At 38.0% G+C, this 25,046-nt stretch overlaps 2 protein-coding genes across 3 annotated transcripts; one reads left to right on the top strand and one right to left on the bottom strand.

Annotated features, from left to right (window-relative positions):
- The first annotated feature begins 4,344 nt into the window (after window positions 1-4,344).
- On the top strand, window positions 4,345-5,578 carry LOC120423874 (uncharacterized). 2 transcript variants are annotated; one of them, XM_039587823.2, is made up of 2 exons: window positions 4,345-4,504; window positions 4,564-5,578. In XM_039587823.2, the coding sequence occupies exons 1-2, from the start codon at window positions 4,441-4,443 to the stop codon at window positions 4,908-4,910; spliced, it is 411 nt and encodes a 136-aa protein (XP_039443757.1). In that variant the 5' UTR covers window positions 4,345-4,440; the 3' UTR covers window positions 4,911-5,578. The 2 variants fall into 2 exon arrangements, with proteins under 2 accessions (XP_039443757.1, XP_039443756.1); XM_039587822.2 differs by having other exon boundaries at window positions 4,349-4,504; window positions 4,558-5,552.
- Window positions 5,579-7,261: 1,683 nt separating this feature from the next.
- Window positions 7,262-9,510, bottom strand: LOC120423871 (uncharacterized; the record flags this gene model as incomplete). Its single annotated transcript, XM_039587819.2, has 2 exons — window positions 7,262-9,080; window positions 9,151-9,510. Coding segments are annotated over 2 exons (1,983 nt in total), but the record flags the coding sequence as incomplete, so codon positions are not given.
- Between the last annotated feature and the right edge of the window lie 15,536 nt (window positions 9,511-25,046).

Genomic DNA, 25,046 nt, shown 5'->3' with positions numbered 1-25,046 from the left:
TCAATTGTCCATAAAAAAAACTTTTTTGGTTGGAGCGTGGACAATTGCCAACCCCGTACAATCGAACCATATATTTCGATGCCTCTGTGCTCTTGTACTAAGCTTACTGGTTTTCCTATCTAGATAGCATAAGAGAGCACAGATGCATCGATTTGTTATTTGTTTATTTGTATCCATGGAAACACAGCAAACGTGCATCGATTGGTTTAAATGCAAAATGCTCTAAATATGAGTTATTTGCTAAAAGTAATTCATTCATTTAGCACGTAGTGTGCCATGAGAAAACAACACCAGGTGGCCCTTAGTATTGAAGGATGAACCAATCATGTTTAAAAACAGATGCGATACAGCCGCACTTCAAATTAGGCTTAAATTATCCCTAATATTGTATGCCAATGATGATTAATATCAACATTTTCAAATATTCAATATTCTTTCTTCACAAAAACTGGAATATCTCAGCTCAGAGTTGATGAAACTTCAAAGTTGCTTAGACGAAAATCTTCGGCGGAAAATTTCCTACAAGATGCATGTATTTTCACATATGAGGAAATTTTTGTGTTCAATACCGAGGGAAAAGATTGAAAAAAAGTAAAGCAAAAACTCGTATTTTTCGACATAAAAGCTACCGGGAAAGTGAAAAAAAGGTTTTAAAAGGCCAAATCGATACAATAACTTGTTTATTGGACCACAGACCATCATTTAATGGTATAGGCTATTTGAAATTTTAAAATTTTCCATTTTTTCTAAGCAGATTTTGTGAAATTGTCGAAAAAACTGACTTTTTTCAAAAAAATGCCCAGGGAACGTGGTAAACGATTTTTCCGAAAGTTTTCATGTATGAGAGAGTTGTTTCTAACATGATTTTCTATCATTTGAGAACTGAGCACATTGAATTCCTCGACTTCGTGTTTTTTTGGGACACGCTAGTGAACAGCGGGTGACCAAATTTAGTCGCCCGCTAGTAGCGCGCACAAATATTTGACATCTGCTTGAAGTGAAAGGAGAATCAAGATTTTTTTTTTGAATTGACTTTTTATGGTTCCATGGAACTGGACATTGATGATGGACATTTTCATTGTACTGGCCACAACCCGGATTGGCCCAGGTTCCCCGGGGGATGTTCCGTTGAAAGGATATTGGCGGTACCTATGAATATGGGCAATATTGGTGTCAAACTTCACGATTTTCAAAATCACATATGGAAATCACGAAAATGGACATTGTGATTGGACTGGCCACAATCCGAATTGGTCCGGGTTCCCCCGGGGATGTTCCGTTGAGCGGACATTGGCGGCACCGTATGAATATGGGCAATATTGGTGTCAAACTTCACGATTTTCAAAATCACATGTAAAAATTACGAAAAAGGACATATTTAACGAACTGGCCACAATCCAAATTGGTCCGGGTTCCCCCGGGGATGTTCCGTTGTGCGGACATTGGCGGCACCGTATGAATATGGGCAATATTGGTGTCAAACTTCATGATTTTCAAAATCACATGTGAAAATTACGGAAAAGGACATTTTTAACGAACTGGCCACAATCCAAATTGGTCCGGGTTCCCCCGGGGATGTTCCGTTGAGCGGACATTGGCGGCACCGTATGAATATGGGCAATATTGGTGTCAAACTTCACGATTTTCAAAATCACATGTGAAAATTACGAAAATTGACATTTTCAACGAACTGGCCACAACCCGGATGGTTCCGGGTTCCCTGGGGGATGTTCCGTTGGAGGGACATTGGCGGCACCGATGAATATGGGCAATATTGGTGTTAAATTTCACGATTTTCAAAATCACATATGAAAATTACGAAAATGAAATTTTCTAGTGGACTGGCCACGATCCGAATTGGTCCGGATTCTCGCGGGGATGTTCCGTTGAGCGGACATTGGCGGCACCGTATGAATATGAGCGATATTGGTGTCAAACTTCACAATTTTCAAAGTCACATGTGAAAATTACGAAAATTGACATTTTGAGTGGACTGGCCACAATCCGAATTGGTCTGGGTTCCCCCGGTGATGTTTCGTTGAGCGGACATTGGCGGCATCGTATAAATATGGGAAATATTTGTGTCAAATTTCACGATTTTCAAAATCACATGTAAAAATTACGAAAATGGACATTTTCAACGAACTGGCCACAACCCGGATGGTTCCGGATTCCCTGGGGGATGTTCCGTTGGAAGGACATTGGCGACACCGATGATTATGGGCAATATTGGTATCAAAATTCACGATTTTCAATATCACATATGAAAATTCCGTAAATTTACATTTTAAACAGACTGGCCACAACCCGGATGGTTCCGGATTCCCCTGACGATGTTCCGTTGAAGGGACATTGAAGGAATTTATTTTTTGAAATAATTTAAATTTTGGATTGTGGATCTTTTGAACTTCAATATTTGTTATTTATTTATTTGTGCCGATAAGGTCCCTTCAACGAAACAACGAATAAACTTTCTATGTTCATTTTCGTAATTTCGATAGGTGATTTTGAAAACCGTGAAGTTTGACACCATTATATATAACTTCCCCCGGGGAACTCGGAACTACCTGGGTTGTGGCCAGTTCACTCAAAAAGTTCATTTTCGTAATTTTCACATGTGATATTGAAAATTGTAAAGTTTGACACCAATATTACCCATATTCATACGGTGCGTCCAATAACCTTCCAACGGAACATTCCTCGGGGAACCCAGAACCATCCGGGTTGTGGCCAGTTCGTTGAAAATGTCCATTTTCGTAATTTTCACATGTGACTTTGAAAATCGTGAAGTTTGACACCAATATTGCCCATATTATACGGTGCCGCCAATGTCCCCTCAACGGAACATCCGATTCGGGTTGTGGCCAGTCCGTTTAAAATTTTCATTTTCGTAATTTTTATATGTGATATTGAAAATCGTGAATTTTGACACCAATATTGCCCATATTCATACGGTGCCGCCAATGTCCGCTCAACGGAACATCCCCGAGGGAAACCGGACCAATTCGGATTGTGGCCAGTCCACTCACAATGTCCATTTTCGTGATTTCCATATGTGATTTTGAAAATCGTGAAATTTAACACCAATATTGCCCATATTCATCGTAGCCGTCAATGTCCCTCCAACGGAACATCTTCCGGGGAACCCGGAATCATCCGGGTTCCGGCCAGTCTGTTTAAAATGTCAGTATTCGTAATTTTCACATGTGATTTTGAAAATTGTGAAGTTTGACACCAATATTGGCCATATTGATACGGTGCGGCCAATGTCTTTCCAACGGAACATCCCTCGGGGAACCCTAAACCATCCGGGTCCACTAGAAATGTCAATTTTAATAATTTTCATATGTAATATTGCAAATCGTGAAATTTAACACCAATATTGCCCATATTCATAGGAGCCGCCAATGTCTCTCCAACGGAACATCCCCCGGGAAATCCGGAACCATTCGGGTTCCGGCCAGTCCGTTTAAAATGTCAGTTTTCGTAATTTTCACATGTGATTTTGAAAATTGTGAAGTTTGACACCAATATTGGCCATATTGATACGGTGCGGCCAATGTCCTTCTAACGGAACATTCCTCGGGGAACCCTGAACCATCCGGGTCCACTAGAAAAGTCCATTTTCATAATTTTCATATGTGATATTGCAAATCGTGAAATTTAACACCAATATTGCCCATATTCATAGGAGTCGCCAATGTCCCTCCAACGGAACATCCCCCGGGAAACCCGGAACCATCCGGGTTCCGGCCAGTACGTTTAAAATGTCAGTTTTCGTAATTTTCATATGTGATTTTGAGAATCGTGATGTTTGACACCAATATTGCCCATATTCATACGATGCTGCCAATGTCCCTCCAACGGAACATTCCCCGGGGAACCCGGACCAATCCAGGTTACTACCAATCCAGTTTTTTTTTTTTGGAAATAATTACTTTTGGCTTTGAAGATTTTGGCAAATTGGTCATGCCAATAAATTAAAACAAATTTTATTTCGAAACGTCAAAATAAGCTGATACTCACCCCCGGTGGGGTTGGCAGTGACTATTTTACCAACCCGTTTTATCAACGACCGGTGTGGGAAGGGTGACTAAACTAAAATAGTAGCGCTGTGGGTGAACAAAATAGTCACTCATTTATGTGCGCACCGGTGGAGATGCTCTAACAAAACCCGATCCCACCTGTCTCACAACTGGGTATTCCATGACGTACTGGACGCCTCTATCGCGTAGAAAACCAGTTCCCTCAAAACAAAGTGCGGCACAACAGGCATCATCATCGCTCAGCGCTAGTAATGAAGATCCGATCCTCTCTCCCCCGGCACAGGTTTCGATCACAAGTCGAGAGCACAAGTTTGATAACCTCTTGGCCGTTTTGTTCTTGTCATTCTCTCGCGTACTCGAACTAAGTCAGTTGCGTTGAAGCCCTTGCCGAAAGATGAACTTGGCTGTAATTACTGGACTTTTGCTGGCTGTTTTGACGGTGCAATTCGTTCAAGGAGGTTAGTTTGAACTTGTTGTGTACGTTCAATTTTAACTTCATTCCAACTCAAAGTTGCAGATGAAAGAATACACTTTCCGCAAGATGAGCCGGAAAGGACTTTTGATCAGCCCAGACCCACCGTAAATCCCGTTCGAAGAGTTTCAAACTGTGAAACGCCAACTACGAAAAAGAAAGTTCTCGTGTTCGACTCCGAAATGGATTCCTGGAGTGATTCAGATCTAATAAGTCCAACGAATAATGGGGCACCTTGTACTGATCACGGGACCAGTATCAGCACGGCCAACGAGGGCCTTAAGCCTGCAGTTCAGGAAGCTCGACCACCGCGATGCGATCCTCCAAAACAGATTCTGGTGTACGATTCGGATACCGATTCCTGGGAGGAAGCCTTGTTGAAGAATTGCTAGTTTCTTTGGCTAGTAGTTGAAGTGACTTGTGAAGAACTAAGTACTAAGTTTTACAGAAAAAAAAACTGATGGCAGGTTCAAAGTGTCAGTTATGTTATGAACTTCCGAAGGCAATCACGTTTGTAAATTGATAGTGTATAATAAACAGCGCAATCCTCATAGTTGGGAATTCCCAAATAAAATCTGTGAGACTGACGATCATCGAGGTTATTCTTATTGAATTATAAATTACTCAATTATAAAGATTGTGACGAAAGAAGTGTTTGCCTTCCCCAGTTCAGTAAGGCTGTAGGTAATCCTGCTCTAAAAATCAATATTAAGTGATTTAACCATTTTAACCGACTTTGAAGCAAGGGTCCTGATTTTCGTTTCAAAGATCAGAAATCACTCACTCATCGCCGAACGAATCTTTGCCGACAGGAGCGCACAACCGTTCGCGAGCGAACACTACTCTCAGGCTGCCAGCGACTTGCTTAATCGCTTCACCCAGCGATACAAATACTTCGTGAATTTCTGTGCCTACTCCATCCGTCGACCCGAGTCACACACGAATACGTTCAGAGAGGAGATAATCTAACAACATACCAGCTCGGTGCTCTTTTGGCCTGCACTACCACAGTTTGCCGTTAATTTATATTTGATATCGTGGAAATTGCTGTCAAATGTGTCTTTGATGTTGTGTTATCAAAAAAATGCAAAACTTTTTTTGATAACATTGATTTGAAGCAGTTTAATAAATGAGCAAAACAAAGCCGATCGCAAATCGGTCTCTCTGAACCATTCGCTGTACTACCCGTTTGGAGTGAGAGCGAGAGCAAAGAGAGAGTGTTCAGTAGCGATTGGTTTGGTAGTGACAAATAAAGTGCCTAATAGAAAGTGGGGACAAGGCACTCAAAATGCAATGCCACTCACAGTTGGTCACTCAAATTTACCAAGCGTTTAAATGAAGGTGTTCATTTTTTGACAAATCCTATGGACGAAGGAGACTTTGTAAGCACCTTATGTGTAAGATCTTGGAGGTACTCAATTTTTTGACAGAAAATCGCTGGGTTCTCAGTTTCTCGTGTACCCACTTTCTATTAGGCACTTTAGTGACAAACGGTAGGTGTTCATCAGAGCAGTTATACATGGCGCTTGATTTGTGCTCGCGTGTGACTGAGTCTTTTTGAAGCAATCAGGACCCTTGCTTTGAAGCATAAATCACAATGTTTCTACCTTTACATGGGTTACATTTTAGGTGTTTCACATGACTATCGTGGATCCGGACTTAATTTTCATCAAAATTTCTGAGTATCGTTTGAAAGGGATTTTTGAATTTCTTTTTGTTTCGTCGTTCGTGTCTGTAGCAGGTGACTGTGAACGGCCATGATCAACACAGTAAAAAAATGTATAAATTTTGAAGGTGTCATTTTGGAAGGTTGAATATTGCCTCTTTTATGATGAAATTTTACCTCAATTTAGACTGAAAAAGTGACATTACACCAGAAAAAGGACAAATGAATGGTGATGTGTCATTAGGCACATTTCTGACGCATTTATTTTCTTTATCGGCGCCAACCTTGCTATTAAGAACTTTTATGCTCGACTAGGGTACGATCAATCAAGCTAAGCTAAAAAGTGACATTACACCAGGAAAGTGGTAAAATACACATTTTCAGAGGTAAAATTGAACATTTTTTCTTACGAAAAAGATATACCCTTTCCCAGGTGTAATATTATCATGTTTTTTTTAACTGTGAAAGACGACCAACTTTTTCTAAAGTTTTTTCGTAAAATCACGATAACATGTTTAAAAATTGAAGGGGTCTCCTTCTACACGAGATATCAAAAAACCGACCTCGGATTCGTGATCAGGGACAAAAGAGTTTGTGACAGCCCATGTGAAAATCTCTGGACGTTATATTTGAACAACCCCTTCCTGCATAGATCCCCAAAATAAGTTTTCAATCATGAAATATTCAATAAAACCCGAAAAAACTTCGTGCATTTTTGTCACTTTTCATATAGAGAATGTTCAATCTTGTCATGCCATCATGACATACCCTGAAAATTGCTGTAAATGCGACAACTGGCCAAAGGGATTACAGTTCAAAAAGCGTTTGACTCACGGACATGCCCAAATACTGTAAACATTTTTAATAATAACTCAGGACTCCTCCAACCAAATTCTTCTAAATTTCGTCACAATGGTAGCCAAACAAAACGAGTTTGTTATTGTTTACATTTCGTGCTCTAGTTTTGGTTTATTCAAGGCTATTCGCACCCTCGTCGTGCCTACAAATCACTTGCTACGAGAGGGGATCATTCAAACCATCCGGGCTTTCTTTCAAAACACAAACTCACCAAAAACGTCACGTTTCCAAATGTCTATTTCGCTCACATCGCACTAAAATTTATCCCTACAGTAAATAAATAAATTAATACTAAAATCATCGACTACGGGGGGGTGGCAGAACTTTTCTGCCGTTCTACCATTTAAAAGAGAGGCGGGTTTTCAAAAATCAACAAATTGCACGTCAAGGCTACAACGCTCTACAACAGTCCCGCTTACAGCTTGAAGCTAACGCTGAACGGCCGGTCGTTGAAGTGCGGGATCCTTGGCAGCGGGTGGGCCGACTTGACGCCGAGGGCCGGAATCCGGCGCACCGGTCGTGGCGGGCCTCGGATCGGTCCGTGTCCGGGGATGGGCTTTGGCGGCGGTCCCAGCGGGACACCTCCGTGCGGTCGTTGCCGGACCTCGGCGGGGGATCGCTTCGCGGCTTGGGCTTTCAGGAACTCGATCTGCGCCTTCAGCGCTTCCTTCTCCAGGTTGTCGGAATCCTCGGAGGGCTTGGCGAACTGGCCGTACGGGTTCTTCTTGGGTGGGGGTCCGTCGAGGAAGTGCGTCGTGCGGAACGGTTCCGGCTTGAAGACGCCCTCCGAGTTGAGGAAGTTCTCGATCTGGCCCTTGGCGGCGATGCCGGCACCTAGATGATGGTGTTCGTCAGGGTAGAGATTGGGCACATCTTGCAGTTTGAAGTTGGGTCGGAACTCGAGCGGGTTGGGATTGTCAATGTTGGAGGGACCGTGTTTGGACTTGTGTGGGTTCGTTTTAGTACTGTGTTGTCTGAATTTGTTGGAGTTGGAGTTCGAGTTGGTGATGGAGTGAGCGCCCGGCAGCTTGATGTTCTTCACATCGAAGTCACTGTCGAACTCGGTGATGGAGGGTTTTAGCAGCGGTTTGGAGGATCCAAAGGAGGAGGACGACGACGACGAGAACGATGAGTGGTGCGGTTTTGTAAGCTTGGGTTTGTAGGCCGGCTCGTACGACTCGTTGCTGTCGTCCAGGTTGAAGCTGTTGGAGAAGCTTCCTTGTTTGCCAAAGTTGGACGACGGTTTGAATTTGGACGCCCCAAAACCGGTACCACTCTCGCCGCTGTCGTCGAACAGGGAGGACGCTTTCTCGGGTTTACCTAGAATTCCATGACCAAAATGTTTCAGTGTCGATAAGGCAGAGTTCACCAGTGGTGGCTCGCCGGCACCGAAGCGGAAGGGATTCTTCTTGCCGATGCCAGCGCCGCCGCCACCGAGGAAGTCTTCTAGCTTACCGACGCCGAAGCTGTTACCGAATCCGCCGAACGCCGAACCAACACCGCCCCCGAACGTGTCATCGTCTAAGGACAGTTTGTTCTTCTTGTACTTAGTCAGGCCTCCTGTCGTCAGCGATCCGCTCGTCAGTCCAGAGTCGTCAAAGCTGGTATACGGTGAGAGCTTCTTCACCTTGCCGTCGAAGTTCAGTGAGGAGGAGGAACCTGGAAAGGCCGAAAACTGTGAAGTGCCGTAACCCTGCAACGGGGACCGGTAGCTACTGCTGGACTTTAAGCTAGAGTACACGTCGTACTCGGTCGAGTCGTCCAGGTGGTCGAGCTTACCCGTAATACCGGTGCTTTTCGAGGGAGTGGGATGGGAGATGGAAAATTTACTGGTAATGGAGGATTTTGGTCGGGTCGAAATGTCCAGGGAGGTCTTGGAATAGTCATTGTTCAAAAAGTCAAACGATCCACTGTTCTTAAAGTTGTTGTTCGACGACGTCAGGGGCTTGTGGTTCTTCAGGCCTCCTAGTCCGTAGTCTTCGTCCGAGTCACCGGGGTCGGAAAGCTTGGTGCCGCCGAAGTTGTACTCCGAGAACGACTGCAAAACAAAAAAACAAAGCGTCAAAATATCAAATCTCCCCAATTCCCACATTTCCACCAAAACCCACCGTCAGTTTATCGCCGCCACTGGTGACCGGCTTGAAGGCACTTCCCTTGCCGACGGAATCCCCTGCAGACGACGACGAAGACGACAAACCGCCACCCCCACCGCCGCCGCCGCCAATGGTGAACGAATCGCCGACCGTGTACAGGCCCTCGCCGTTACCGTCGCCGAACTTGGTCTCGGCGCTGGCGGTGTCCTCGTGGGTGGCGGCCGGATCCGGGGACGGTGGTGCCGCCGTGGTTGTGGACCGGCGGTAAAAGGCGCGACGTCGCTCGGCACCCCCCTGCTTGGCGGGCGCTGCCTCGAACAGCGCCGGTGTCGCCAGAAGCGCCACGAGGAAGATCTGAGGAAGGGTAGACGATAGGGAAAAATGAGATTTTTTTTGCAGAATAACCCTCTTTATTTTTTATTTTTAAATTTAATTCAAATTAGCATAAAATATTATAAATATAGGTAAAAGGTATTTTCAAAACTATCATTTTCTTGTCAGCTTCTTAAAGGCGTTGTCAAGTGGTAGGAATAATAAAAAACATACTTAATCTTAATTCTTAGTCCTGTATTTACACGCGCCTTTTTCGTATAGCCTAATAAATACTAACAAATATTTTGATTTTTTTTTAAATTTCAAACTTTAAATTGCTTTCACATCTAAAAACTTTTAGTTCTCCACGATCTCAATCATCATGCCCGAAAGTTCTTCTCCCATTTTCACTGCCCTTCTCTTTCTCATTTTCTCTCTCATTCCTACATTCAAAATCATCCCCCCTAAAAACAACGTAGCCACAAAAGCCACCACAAAATAAAATTTGCCACGCCGTTTAACGGAACGTAATCCGTGGTCGGTTCCCAATCCCCCTCTCACATCCTTTCATTGCGGTTTGCTGATAAAACAAAAAAATCTTCGGCGAGTGTGCGTGAACGAGGAAGGGTGACAGAAAGAGAATGCTCTTGCTAGGAAGCACGAGTTAATGAAGACAACATAGAAGCTATAGCGACGATCACTATTCTGCCCACCATTGAAAAAACGGCTAATATCCACTTTTGGCAAAAACGAGATATTAACACCAGGTGGTAGAGGATGTTCCAACGCATCTTCTGGAACTTGAATTTCACTAAAATAGTGTTTGGACTTGGCTGCCGATGCGAAAAACCAAACGGCTAATATGCCACTCTTATGGGAAATTGCCTTGACGGAGATTTTGTGACAAACACTAAAACGCGTTTTTCTCGGAATACTTGATTTGGCATAATAGCCGAATTTTCAATTATGGGCAGTATTCTTTCTGATATTTTGGAGCAGGAATCATTAAATGATTTTTTTTTCTATCGCTAATTTACAACACTGCAGGTGGTTCTTTATGAATCATTGAAAGTAAAACCATATTTTTAATGTCAACGAATTTAATATTTATTTAGCAAAAACACAAAATTGGCATCTTGTGTTAATGTTAGATGAGAGAGATTATTTTTTGTTGCCATTATGAATTCCTTAACATTTAACTCATTCAAAAATTAACTTTAATCTTGGTGAGGTCGAAATTTGTGCTGTTTCAAACATTTTCTAATTGTGAAATTTGTACTGTGCGTTTAAATTCTGACGTGCTATACAGATATCTTGATACTTTTTTAATGAAAAATTATCTGTTAAGAAAATGTTCACCCTTTATCCCTTTTCAATGTTTTAATTATTCAAGATGTAAATAATACATTTTTTGCGTCTTATTTCATATGATATTAAGTTTCTATTAAAATGTTGATTAATCCACCCTTAGGTGGTTGGTGCCTTCCTCACATTAAGAAGGTTATGCTATCCAAAAGGTGTTCTATTAATTTGACTCATTATTCATACCATCAGATTGGGTAGTCATATCTTAATAATTCAGGACACTTATGTGCTTACAACTTATGATAGGGTTGTCAGATCTTCAATCTTTTGAACGCGTTGAAAAGGCCCTTTTAATACCTTTCTAAAAATGTATAGCATTGTGGAGTTTCTTACAAAAACCACCCTTTTTACAATCTTCCGGACTTTTATTCAAATCGTTTTTTTAGCAAAACTTTTGAAGTACTTAACTAAACTTTATAATTTTCAATAGCGACTTATGGGACCTAGAGCGTCCAATTTCCCGTCCCGGGAAAAAAATTCCCGGGAATTCCCGGGATTTCCCGAAAAAAAATATTTCCCGTTTCCCGGGAAATTTGTAAATTTCCCGGGAATTCCCGAAATTCAAGCGGAAGTATACATTTTCTTAAATTTTTGGAACTATTTTTTGAAAATGCTCTGAAAAAATAATAAATGAACAAACTCAACATGATTTTGTTCAATTAAATGTATTGTTTGGTTTATATATAATTAATCAGATTATCAGAAATTATGATATCAGAATTATTTCTGATAATATTAATTTTTGAAGCAACTGGGAATAGATCTTGCTTAATGAGTATTAAATTATTACAATTAGGTAAGCTTTTAACAGATTGATGTTATTTCATCAAAACAATATTAACTCCTTACCTCCAAATTATAATTGAGATTTTTTTACGTTTTTGTTTACCATGATCAAATGAGATGAAAATCGAATTTGTGCAAAAATAATTAATTCAATTGGTTGAATACCTAGTACTAAAGAAATTACAATTTGAAGTAAAAGAATTATGGAGCACTGGTGCAACTACAGGTGTTAGAGGGTTAAATGTGAAAAAATAGAAGACTTTTTGTGGAATGATGTTAATTTATCGTATAATTTAAATCATGTTGCATAATAATACAAAAAAAAATCATTGAAAAATTACTTTCTATTGTTTGTTCTCAAAGCTTGCTTCAAATATTTGAAAACATTGGGTTGTTTGGAGTAAAACCAACACTAAAAAGCTTTACCATTTGTTCAAGAGCTGAAACCAGTATTTGTCATGAAAAACATAATTTCTGCATGTTTTTTTTCTCATTTCAATAAACTGGTCACAGAGGCAAGTTTAAAAGAAATTTTATGATTGTGGATTATGGATTCATTTTACTCACAGTTTAAACACATTGATAAAAAATATTTCTCATCAAAAAATACCAAAATACATTTTCTTGTAGTTGAATGATTTTTTACATGCAGTCAAGCTGTTAATTGATCTTCACACTTATTTAAACCATTAATGTTGATGTCCTATACAATTTTGTTGCATAATATTAATTAAAACCAAGATCATAACAATTTTCAATAAATTTAAAATTTCCCGGGAATTCCCGGGATTTCCCGGGAAATTGGCTGAAAATTTCCCGTTTCCCGGGAAATTTGTAACCCCGGGAAATTGGACGCTCTAATGGGACCCCAAGACGGATCGAATGAGACCAATACCCCAATACAGACAAAATCGGTTTAGCCAGTGCCGAGATAATCCAGTGCAATTTTTTTTGATCAACATCCCACCACACACACAGACATTTGCTCAGAATTCTGAGTCGATATGTATACGTGAAGGTGGGTCTAGAAGATCAAATTAAGAATTTTATTTTTCGAGTGATTTTATAGCCTTTCCTCATTAAGGTGAGGAAGGCACAAAAGCGTGTTTCAAAAATGCAGTGTGGTCATAAAAATCTGGAATATGTAATTGTTTATCAAAAAGTCGGGAAAATCAGTAATCCAAAGCAAACATGCTTGAAAGGTATTTTTTGACTCTTGAATTTGAGAATGTACAATTCCTTCCACTATTTCAATCTATTTGCTAATAAAAGGCTTTTTTGTCGGTTTGGCTAATATCGAGAAGCACTATAAAGCTTAATTTGAACGATTTCGACCAGCCTAATTTTTGTTTTGTTTCATTTTGACAAATTGCTTAAATATTTGAAAATACTTCAAATTGTCCAACTTGAGTTTGGCAGCAGTTTTGTTGTTGTAGCATATATTAAAAAAATAAACTTTTTGCCTTCCTCACCTTACTGAGGAAAGGCTATAAAATCACTCGAAAAACGAAATTCTTAATTTGACCTCCTAGACCCACCTTCATGTATACATATCGACTCAGAATCAAATTCTGAGCAAATGTCTATGTGTGTGGTGGGATGTTGATCAACAATATTTGCACTGGATTATCTTGGCAGAGGCTGAACCGATTTTGTCTGTATTGGTCTCATTCGATCCGTCTTGGGGTCCCATAAGTCGCTATTGAAAATTATAAAGTTTAGTTAAGTACTTCAAAAGTTATGCTAAAAAACGATTTTAACAAAAGTCCAGAAGATTGTAAAAAGGGTGGTTTTTGTAAGAAATCCCGTCATGTTATACATTTTTAGAAAGGTATTCAAAAGACCTTTTCAACGAGTTCAAAAGATTGAAGATCTGACGACCCTATCAAAAGTTATAAGCACTTAAGTGTTATTTATGAACTTTTTAGAGGCCGGATCTCAGATATTTTGACAAAAACGTTGTCCGGATCTATCATGCGACCTGTCGTTGGATAGGTAATCAAAAGACCTTTCCAACGAGTTCAAAGATTGCAGATCTGACAACCCTATCAAAAGTTATAAGCACTTAAGTGCCCTGAATTATAAAGATCTGACTACCCAATCTGATGGTATGAATAATGATTCAAGTTGATAGAACAGTGAAAGGTCCGCCCTTTTGTATCTATTTAGGATATCATTACCCTCTAAATGTGAGGAAGGCACCAACCACCTAAGGGTGGATTAAGTAACGTTTTTAATTTTAAATTAATTCCGCTACATTATAAGTCTATAATCCTTTGGAAAATTATCCAAACTTTATAAAATTATAGTGTTTTGGAATCGGGATGATGTCAGCTATCCATATAATTTCATGAATTATTTTTCAAAAATACGTATTATTGCTGTATTTTGAAAATGCAATATTTTCTCGAAAAAAAATCCAAAAAAATTTTGTTATTGCAATATGGGTAGCAAATAATCGGTAATTATTCATACAATTCGATAGAACTATTTTTTTTAAATACTCAAAATATTCACAAAACTTCGTATTTTCGAAAAAATACTCAAAATTTCAGTTTTTTACAATATGGCTATTAAATGATCGGGATTTTTTCATACATTTTGAAAAAAAAAGAAATGTATGAAAACATCGCGATCATTTGATACCCATAGTGTAAAAACTGTAATTTTGAGTATTTTTCAAAAATACGTAGTTTTGTAAAAAAATTAAGAATTTTCAAAAATTGGTGTTATTACATTCGAAATGTATGAAAAAATCCCGATCATTTGATACCCATATTGTAAAAAACTGAAATTTTGAGTATTTTTTCGAAAATACGTAGTTTTGTGAAAATTTTGAGTATTTCAAAAATTTGTGCTTTTGCTTTCGAAATGTATGAAAAATCCCGATCATTTGATACCCATATTGTAAAAAACTGAAATTTTGATAATTTTTCAAAAATACATAGTTCTGTAATTTTTTTTCGATTTAAAAAATGGGCTGTAACAGTCGAAATGTATGAAAAAATCCCGATCATGTTATACCCATATTGTGAAAACTGTTATTTTGACTATTTTTCAAAAATACATAGTTTTATAATTTTTTTAAGAATTTTCAAAAATTTGTGCTATTACATTCGAAATGTATGAAAAAATCCCGATCATTTGATATCCATATTGCAAAAAACTGAAATTTTTAGTATTTTTTTTCACAAATATTTATTTGTTTGAAAATGTTGAGTATTTAGTAAAAATAGTTTCTGCCCCCAACGTTTGATACCCATATTTAAAAAAAAGCTGAAATTTTTAGTATTTTTTTCAGAAATACGTTGTTTTGTGAAAATTTTTAGTATTTTTTTATGTTATTACTTTCGAAATGTTTGAAAAAATACTGATCATTTGATACCCATATTGCAACATCAATAATTTTGAGTATTTTTTCGAGAAACATTGCATTTTGAAATACAGGAAAAATACGTATTTTTTAAATTTGATGTTTTCAGTGAAACGTTTATTTCCCTGTTTGAATGTCAAGATAAAAGTCAAACCCCAAAACAGTATCATAAAGTACAGTCAACCCACATATTCGGAACACCCACAAACAGGGCTTGTGAAATTCCGACATTCTTTCTCCAATCGCGTTTACCACGACAACCTGATTTTTACATTCTACTTTCGTTCGTTTCACACACAAAGGAATGAGTGCTACGCAAAGTCACTCACACAATCATTGACTTCCCTCCAGGAGAAAAATCGCTAAGAGAGCGGTCGTTTGACATTCTACCGAGATTCCGATCATCTCTCCAATGATAGCAATCATATGATTTCTGTCACCACGCAGCATACACTAGGAAGAGAGAGACAAAAACGGGAGAAAGAGAAAGAGCACGTTGTCTCGTTCGGGCGGCTGCTTGAGTGGTGCTCATTTTTCGTTCGTTTCGTCTTCGTGTTTACGTTCATCGACCGTCGCCAAGCAATGACGGTCATGATAGGCGTTGTGTGTCAGCGATCAAATATCGTTTTGAGAAATGATCGCTGACAGAAAGTTCTATCGAATGTCGAGCAGTCCCGTTCAGTGATAGATCCCTTTTCAAGCATTGCCCACAAATTCGGAACACTTTTGTGATAATTTGTCAATAGCATGCCAAATACAGCTTTTCTCTCGACCCTACTATTTTTAGGACCTTTATTTGGACATTTTCTTGCTGTTTCACTAGTAAAAGTAGTACTTTTTGGAAAAAAAAACTTCACTTTAAGATTATTTTATCCTGAGCACCAAAACACTGCCTCCAAATTGCCTGTTCCATGATTGTGGTATGTTATTGTGCCTCCCACAATTGTGGAACACCTGAATTTAACTGATATTTTCACAAAAAAAGTTATCAGACCATGTATAAAACATCACTAAGCTTGAGTTTCACTGGTTGCAGTGTGTGAAGTCATTATTTTGTTACAAATATGTACTCCTGGAGAGATCCAAAGTTTGTTCACATCCGTAAGAAAAAAGTGTTCCGAATTTGTGGATTTTAAGGGTCAAAGTTTTTCTTCAAAAACATGATATAAAAGTAAAAATTTGCAATTGTTCAATACAGCATTCGAAAGATCGCATGAAAAGCTTTCAAATGAAGGTAAAAGCGAATCATTAAGTTCAATTATCGATTTGCTATGATTTTTTGAACATTGGCCGCTCTGTAAACTGTTCCGAATATGAGGGATGACTGTATTCCTTTTCGATGTAAGTACAGAAAAGTTCAACTTCTCAGCTTTCAAATGCATGCTGAAAAAACTATTCAGCACTTTTTTTTCGGATGTATAGCAGGTCGTTTTATCATTCGACAATGACAGGAAAAGTAAGTAGTTTCACAACAAATTTGCAAAAAAGTCACATTAAAATTTACCTCTCTTACCCAAATTGACAATAGCAATAAATCCAGCTAAAGACAAATTACCACGCTACTAAAAATACGTGCTATAACTTATTTCCTCAGACACAAAACGTAAAGAAAAGCAGTGAATGACGATAATTGGCGTGTAACCACCAGAAACATGCTCTGATCATCATCTGCCATGGAGGAAAGCCCCTGCATCCGAGCTCAATCAGCTGTGATTCACCCGATCGTCTGCCACATTGCCACCGTCACACGTCATAACCGAGCCAGTGCAAGTGACGAACCCCGTCCGATGCAATCCGGAAGTTCACGCAAGGTTATTGTTTCACCTGTCTAACATGTGGTTGGAGCTTCAATTTGCCAAGTCATCTTTCGTTATGAAAGTGCCCCATCGATTGGCGCCCTAAACGGTTTTGGTCAGAAAAGGCAGCTTCCAATGCGTTAAACGGTTTTCACTTAAAATTCACTTTTTTTCACGGCACCATGACCATCATAAATCACCACAAACGGTCAAGCACGGGTTATTACCTCATATGCGCCCGAAATATAAAAAAAACGCGCGTAACCGCACCATAAAAAAGGTGCAATAACAATGTTATCTTAATTTTCCCTCGTCGGACCCCTCGCATCTTCCCCCCTTCAAAAAGTCGAGGCCCGCTTTTTGTTTCGTTTGTTTGCGATAATTTCCATAAACCACCACAAACCAGTCAGCGACCCCCACACTTGCTCGCAGGAAGCTTAACACCTCTTTTTTTGTGGATCAACGAGGGGTCTCGGATGGAGGCAAGATGAACGAAGCAAAAAAACGATTCAAATGAACGATCAAGAGAGGAAAGTGAACAGCGGAAGATATACGCAAAAAAAAACAGTGGCATCACCTCATCGTTGAAACGAAAGTAAAATTTCACGATATTGAACGATTATCGCGGAGCGTAAATCTGTCATGAAAGGTTGAAATAAGTGTCAAGATTTTAGAATGTTTCATGTATAGACAACAAACTTGAATCGGAGAGTTGACTAAACCAACACATATATTTTTTAGTAATAAATTCCAGCCTTACATTAGAAGAGACTTCAAAAAAATATGGCTAACAGTTAAATTTTCGGAAAATTTTATTTAAATAAACATAATTTGTCATGCACTTTTTCATTTGCCCCGCCTAGCTTTAGATAGAACGTGCAGAAACAATAATTCAAAAATCTATTTTTAATTGGATTTTCCGCAACTTGTTTTCACTGTAAAGAAAATCCGACTGGGTCTCTAGCACTTTCTATGTTTGATATACTCATTGAAAGCTTAAGAAATTTATCGAAATGATTTTTTATCACATTTTATTTTTTATTTTACTGATAAAAACTGTTCCCAGTTCTATTGTGGTGTAAGTTTTAATTACTTAGAAAATGGTACGAATTAGAATGACACTCTTTTATGTTCAAAAATTAAAAAAAAAATGTATGGAGTACCTTTCGATTGCAAATTTGATTTATGAAGAACGTTTCATTGTAGGACGATTAAATTGGACAACCGACATAAAAAAAACGAATAAAATGTTTTAATGCTAGCCAAGCTACCGATGATTATGTGGTGTTAAATTTGATCTAACAAATTTTGAAACGTGTTTAATAGTTAGAATTCTTTAGGAATCTATGGTTCATGCATTACAAACAAAGTGTTTTTTCTTCTATTTTTTTGATGTTTTGTTTTCATTGCTTTTTGCGTATTGTTAATAGATCAGCCAATTAACAAGAATCTTCAAAGTTTGTTCAGTATCATACAATTATTTGTATTTTTTTTAAATTTTTTGTCCCTCGTGATTTTTACGAGTATCCCCAATTTGTGTCCCCAATATGATTTTTCACGCCAAAAAGAATAAAATTTCGCGGCATGCCAATTGCAAAGCATTGGAATTTAAAGGCAATTTCAAGGCATTCAAAAAATTGCTTGTTGAAAATAGCAATAATCCAGGATACAAACATTACCCCCTGACACAAAATATTAACTTTACAAGTGTACCTAGTGTTACAAAAATGATAAATCATATACTTTTAATGTTATGAAAATAAACAGTGTTTAAATCACGAAAAGCAAACCAAAGCTGAAGAGCCAAAGCTGACCACTTATAATGTAAATCAAATGTAATTATTATAAGAAAGATTCAATAAAGTATATTTAATAAAAAAACATCACTTAACAAAATTTGCTCGAGCTAATTTTTTTCAAAAAATTTTTGACCTTGGTAAGTCGCGTGTTTTTGCATTTCTTACAAGTGCCCTTACACACTGTGTACACTGCGACCTCCGGTGGGTTATTCTAATTTTACTGGAATTTAATAAATTTAAATATAATATTTATCTACAAAACGCAGGATACTGTTTGAGATGTATATTTATCAAAAGCTTTTTTTTTAAGTACCGTAAACCGGGGTGACATTGACAGGATTTCAATTTATTTTTAGAATATTTTCAATTCAATTCAATTAGTTTTTATTATTAAATAATCAATTCACAATTTCGTAATTCTTGTAACCTAATAGAGTTTTGGAGTACCTTTCAACTATGATTTGTACTATAGTTCATTTTGATGTAATTGGATATTCTAACAATGGATTTGCCAACAGAAGGAAAAATTATTTAAAAAAAACCTTATCCGTTGTAGATATACTTCATCATCAGCTCACTGAGAGCTTGGAATTGTTTTGCCTTGTTCCTGCAGGCACGAAAGCGCGTGAGCATCTCTCCAGCAAGAGCGAAAAACTCGGGAAGCTTGAAGAGGTCATCTCCGGTAACGTCTGCTTGTCCCGGTGAAGTACCGCTCCCAGAAGCGGCTACTCTAGCGTACGAACCTCCCCAACCGGGAGGGAACGCTGGGTTGGTCGAAGAAACCGCTCCGCCGCCAGCTGCTGCCGCGTTCGTGCTCGAAGTTGGCGGGACGCTAGCGCTTTCTTCTTCTTGTCCTTCTCCTCGAGGTACTTTTTCCGAGCGGCATAGCCACGGAAATTCGCCGTGTGGTTTTCACCACAGTTCGCGCACTTGACGCGCGCTTTGTGCTGCTGGGCGTTTTCCCCCAGCTGGTCTTTCCGCGAAAGACTGCACCTTTCGGTGAAGTGGGTCTCACCGCACTTTACGCACCGGGGTGAAAGATTTTAGTTTCTGGAACCGTGTCCAAATTTTTGACAGCGGTGGCATTGGGCTGCGTCGGCCAGATTCTTCGTATAGAAACGCCACGTCACAAAGAAGCCGTCCAGTGCTTTGATCCGCCGTAGGTCCTGGATTTTGACGGACCCACGATCGAAGTACAGGAGATACAAGGTGTACGTACCTGTCACCGTTGTCGATTTCGAGAGCACCTTTATTTCTCGAGGCTTAACTTTGACGCCCGCCAGGTTTTCATCCAGGCCGGAGATCGGGCGGTCCGGATATCCCTGAAGGACGATCTTCACTGGGACCTTCTCTGCCGGGTCAAATGTAAAAAACTTGAAGTTTCGCAACTTCAATTTCTTCACCACCAGGTCGAAATTCTGTTTATTATGCGTAATCACTTGCACTGAAGTTTTATTGATTTTTAGTCAATATTGGAGTCCCTCAAGCAACTCGTCAACATCGTCCGCCAACGTATCCATGACAAAAAATGGAGGTGGTCGTCGTTCCTTCAGAGAGTTACACTTTTTCTGCTTTCCTCGCTTGCGCGCAAATTCATCATCATTATCGTCATCGTCAGTACTGCTAGCTTTGTTTATAAACATGCCAGTTTATATTGCATTTTAAACTGAATTTGAAGCACGAATCAAAAGTTTTCACATTTTGTATGAAATTTGTTCAAATGAAGTTCCTTATTAAATTGAAGATTTTTTTAATTTTGTTTCAAAAACACATAATATTTATTGTTTACAAACTTATTTTACCTCTCCTGGTGGAATATTGTTCAAAGAATCAAAAAATGCATTCTGTTTCCGATTTGAAATCATGTTCATTGAGAACATCATGACACTTTGAGAATATAAAGATAATGCTATTCATCAACATTTTCTTAATTATAGTTAATTAACTTTTTAAACTTTTGAAAAAAAAGTGAAAACGTCTTCTAGCATTACTTTGAACACTGCTCTACCACGGTCTGTAGAAGAAATATTAATAATAGTTTTTTGTAACTTTTGGTATTGATAAGGCTGGTACACCTGCCCCCCCCCCCCCTCCTATCAAAATCAGCCCAAAAAAATCAGGGGACAAAAAAACTATATTTTTTTCAAAAACTTCAAATGTCACTGGAAAATTAAGTGCATGAGCTGAAATAAATTGAAAATGCATTCCCTTAAATTAAGAATCGTGTTTAGTATGTTTTTGGTATGTTTAAGTTTATTCAAAAGTCTTAAGATCTACAGTACCACAAAAAATGTTCATTTCTCGCTAAATTGTCACATCGGATTGATTCCAGAAAATAAATTAATCATGAGTTGTACTAAACTGCTTTGATAATCAAAAATTTCATCATTTTTATTATTCTCATGTTAAATGTTCACATTTAACACATTTAACTATCCATAGCATTTGTTTCAATCAAAGCAATCTGTTAGAATTTTGAAATTGATAATTTAAATTTTATAAAACACAAGCCTTACCCGAAAAACTTCGTCTTTTCCTTTTTTTCGTTTGTTGACGTTTTTTGCTTTTTCCTTGTTCAGCCTCCTGTGATCAAAATTTGATTTTACGCAACTTTTTCCATACAATCTGCAGATTTTCCGGAATCGGTTCCAGAGTGGCCAAAGTGTCAACTTATTAGCGTAAAAACCTTCCTTGGGCTTATACGAACCCAACGCAACAAAGAGCACCTCGATCCGACGTTCCGTATTGAACTGATTCGCGTTCGAACAAAACCGTCGAAATTTTTAATATATATAGATTGAACTAAGCAATATCATTAAAAAAAGAGATCTTAATGCATAATCTTTAATTTTATTTTGACAACTGAAATTAACATTCTTATTTTAAAACCTGTTTGATTTCAAAAAATAAGGTTTCAATACACTGAGAAGAACAAAAGCTGAATAATATAGAATTAAATATTTGTATTTGCCTAATTCATACAAATAAAATTAAATTAATATGTAAAAATTTTTTCGAATAACTTTTTTTTTTATTTGCCTTCAGTTTTCATCTTATTTGGCTACTAAAAAAAACCTCACAATCTTAGTATAAGAAAAATTAACATGTTTTTTTTTTGGAGGTCAAAAATTTCTTGGGCTGTATTTTGATTTTTCAATTGTAAAAGTTTCATCGAACAAACTGAATTCTAATGATAACTTTGCGTTGTGGTAAAGCGTCAGAAAATTAAATCTTTTTAAAAGTTTCAGCATTTCAGCAGAATTTTCAAAAATTCAAATCGACATTAACTTTTTCTGCAACTGATTTGCTCGGTATGTCTATTTTTGCTGTTTGAATTTAAAAAAATAGGAAGACAAAAAATTGCCCAAATTGCATGATAACAAATATTTAAAAAAAAAACACAATAAGTAGTATAACATATATTGCACAATTCATTAGTGTTTTATCAAATAGTAATGTTTTAATAAAAATTTAATTGTTTGTCCTGAAATTTTGTAGAGTGTATGGAAAATGTTTCAAGTATCTTGGTTTAACAATGTTTTAGTTTTAATGCAATTCAATTGCGAATTCGACCCACCTTACCTAGCGTGACCTAGAAAAATCGTGAACCAGACTGGAAACGGATCGTCTCTTGCTGTAAACATTCCATTTCCCTCCAACATATCTTACTTACACCAGTATCTCATATTGCACATTCTTTTAATTTATCGTTCTCTGTTTCTCTCATCGCTGCATCTCTGCTGCAGAGCTCTTGACATTGCACTTAGAAACAATATCATACCAACTTGCGGTCTAAAGACAATACCGTCTCGGAAGGCATTTTCCCTTTCAATTGTCTGTTTTCTGTTTTCACCTTGACTGCATTCAATTGCATATTTTGTTGTCCCAATTTCCCATGTAAAACTTGTTCATTTTTTAGTTATTTGGGCCAAGTTACTACGTTTAGAATATTGTTTCAAAATAGTAGTTTATGCAACAAGTTGCAAAAAGAGGATTTTTTCAGCACGAGTCGTACATTTATCCAACGAGGTTCACCGAGTTGGATAAATACGACGAGTGCTGAAAAAATCAAGTGTTGCAACTAGTTCCATATAACATTTTTTGCAATTCCGAAAAACACCCATTGAGTGAAATTTTAAGTCAAATTTGCATGTATTTTGTCAATAAATCGCTTAAATCAAAAAAATGTTGAAAAGTGTTACTTTTCGAAACAAGTGCTGAAAAGTTCAACTTTTCAGCACCCATTTCAGTGCTGAAAAGTAGAACTTTTCAGCATTTATTTTGAAAAGTGTTGCTTTTCGAATCTGTTATTTTTGGTACAGAAAAGTAGGCTATTTCGTTGTTCAAGAATGACAGGAAAAGTAAGAAGTTTCACGACGGAATTGCAAAAAATACTTTACAGACCATGAGGCTATAGGGATGATGTTGCCAAAACGTCAAATAAGTATAAAATAATCTCAACAATGCTATAATTAATAACAAATTAGACAATTTAGTAAAGTGAGAAAGTTTTAGTTCCGGAATTTCCGGAATGTAACCATCTGAGATACATTTAACCCGATTAGTACGCAACTTTATCGGAACAATTCACGTGGCGCAAACATTAATCTCAAATCAGGTGCCACTTTTCCCCGCAGCACTTTTCCTCATAAATTTGCATAATCTGCGTCGTGTTGGCTCCAATATCACCAGCCACTTATGCTTAGCCTGACTCGTTGGTCAAGTCATGCACTTTCTGCCTCATTTCCTCGTCGTCGTTGCGTTGGACCTCCTGCCACAGATATTTGCAGCAGCTGCGGAAAATGGCCACTTTTTCCTTTAACTTGCTCTACGCTCGTGCACCAATTTAGAGACTTGAACGCAAGAGTGCACCGTGAGGAAGGAAAGGAAACTTGCTCTAAGGCCTAGCGAGAGCAAAAATAGACATATCGGTTATGCCCGCGAAGAGTTGATTGAGCCTCCCTGGTGCCTTGCCAAACTGGTCTTCCTTCCGTAATTTCACAGAGAGGTGAGGTAAGGTGAGTGCATCGGAAAATTGCAGGTGATCTGCTGCATGTGGCGTAACATGCGGTCGCGTAATTTTGCGGGAAAACTTGCGAAGAGATTTTCCTTTCTTTTTGGTGCGTTCATAATCAAATCAAACTATTGAAATAATTGTACTCTATATTAGATTTATTCAACTGAAAATTAAATTTATTTAAACAAAAAAATCGAAAAGCATGCTCAAAACACCCCAAATGTCAACCAACGCGCCACTCTCCATCAAAAGACTTCCCCGGAGACCTCTTCACAGGCCACGAACCCTGAGTCCGGAATCACACTTAACAGTTTTCGCTTTCTTCGACCGGACGAGTTGCGATCCAAAGTGGAACAACCAGGAAATCTAGAGCGCAGCAGGTCAGTCAGTCCAACCCGTCAGCTGGCAGCGTAGACCGGATTCTCCTCAAGACCGTTTATAGCACTAGTTATAAAAGCCAGGCAAAATCGGTGTAATTATGGTGATAATGTGTCATAATCGCTGAGAGAGAAGAAAAGTGCCCACAAACCTAGTCGGCTGCGAGCGGTTCGTTGTTTATCATGTAAATTTGACGTATTGTCACGTGATTTTGAGGTTTTGTGTGTTTTATGATCGCACGACAGACGACCGCTTTTTGGTGGTTGCGCAACTCTAATGATGCATGGAAGCATTCCCGCAGATTAACGGCTTTTCCGATTTGATACACTGCACATTATCAGTCTTTTCAGCGTTTATCTAAAATTCATAGTTAATTGATTTTTGTTGTTTCTTGACGCCATTGAAATCTTAGTTTGTGTGGTTTACAATCCAAATGTTCCTAATTTTACAATATAAAAAAAAACTATATAAATCTGCAATATGCTCAAAATCGATTCTCCTTTCTCAAAATCGATAAAGTGAGTGGCAAATGCATTATAATTATTTAATTCAATTATAATTGTTTGCAAATTGCACTCTGCAAAATTTATTGTTATGCAATATGCGAAATTCAGACCAACAGACCAACCAATTTCTCCCATCCTCATCATCATAACACTTTGATTTTGGCAGCTGCACACGGAAGATAATGCAATCAAACTGCATAACTAACAATGTGTACGGGATGAAGAGCAAATGCATAAATCCATTTGATTATGACAGTTGGAAAATTGGGATGTGTGTTGATAACGCTTTGATAAAATGTAAGTACTTTAGTTATATCAAAATGAGTTTACTCAAAAAATCTTGATTTTGATTTTATTAAATTGTTGGGTTCACTTGTAATTCCGTTTGGAATATAATTATATTGTAAACCTGTCACTTTGCTCTAAACTGCTGATATGTTTCAATTTTTAAAAAAAAATCTTCAATTTTATTAATATATTTGAAAACATTCTACACGTGTAACAGTTCCTTTTATTAATTTTTTTTCTTAAAAGACAATTTTCAAACGATTGAGAAATTTTCTTAACCAAATAAAGTAA

This window comes from Culex pipiens, chromosome 1, assembly GCF_016801865.2.
Source record: "Culex pipiens pallens isolate TS chromosome 1, TS_CPP_V2, whole genome shotgun sequence".
Taxonomy (NCBI): domain Eukaryota; kingdom Metazoa; phylum Arthropoda; class Insecta; order Diptera; family Culicidae; genus Culex; species Culex pipiens.
Note: the sequence above shows the minus strand (reverse complement) of the source record. Positions and strands in the feature narration are given on the sequence as shown.

Coding starts and splice junctions, on each gene's coding strand:
- LOC120423874 (XM_039587822.2), top strand. CDS start 4,441: ATGAACTTGGCTGTAATTACTGGACTTTTGCTGGCTGTTTTGACGGTG. Junction 4,505..4,557: donor GGTGCAATTCGTTCAAGGAG/GTTAGTTTGAAC, acceptor TCCAACTCAAAG/TTGCAGATGAAAGAATACAC.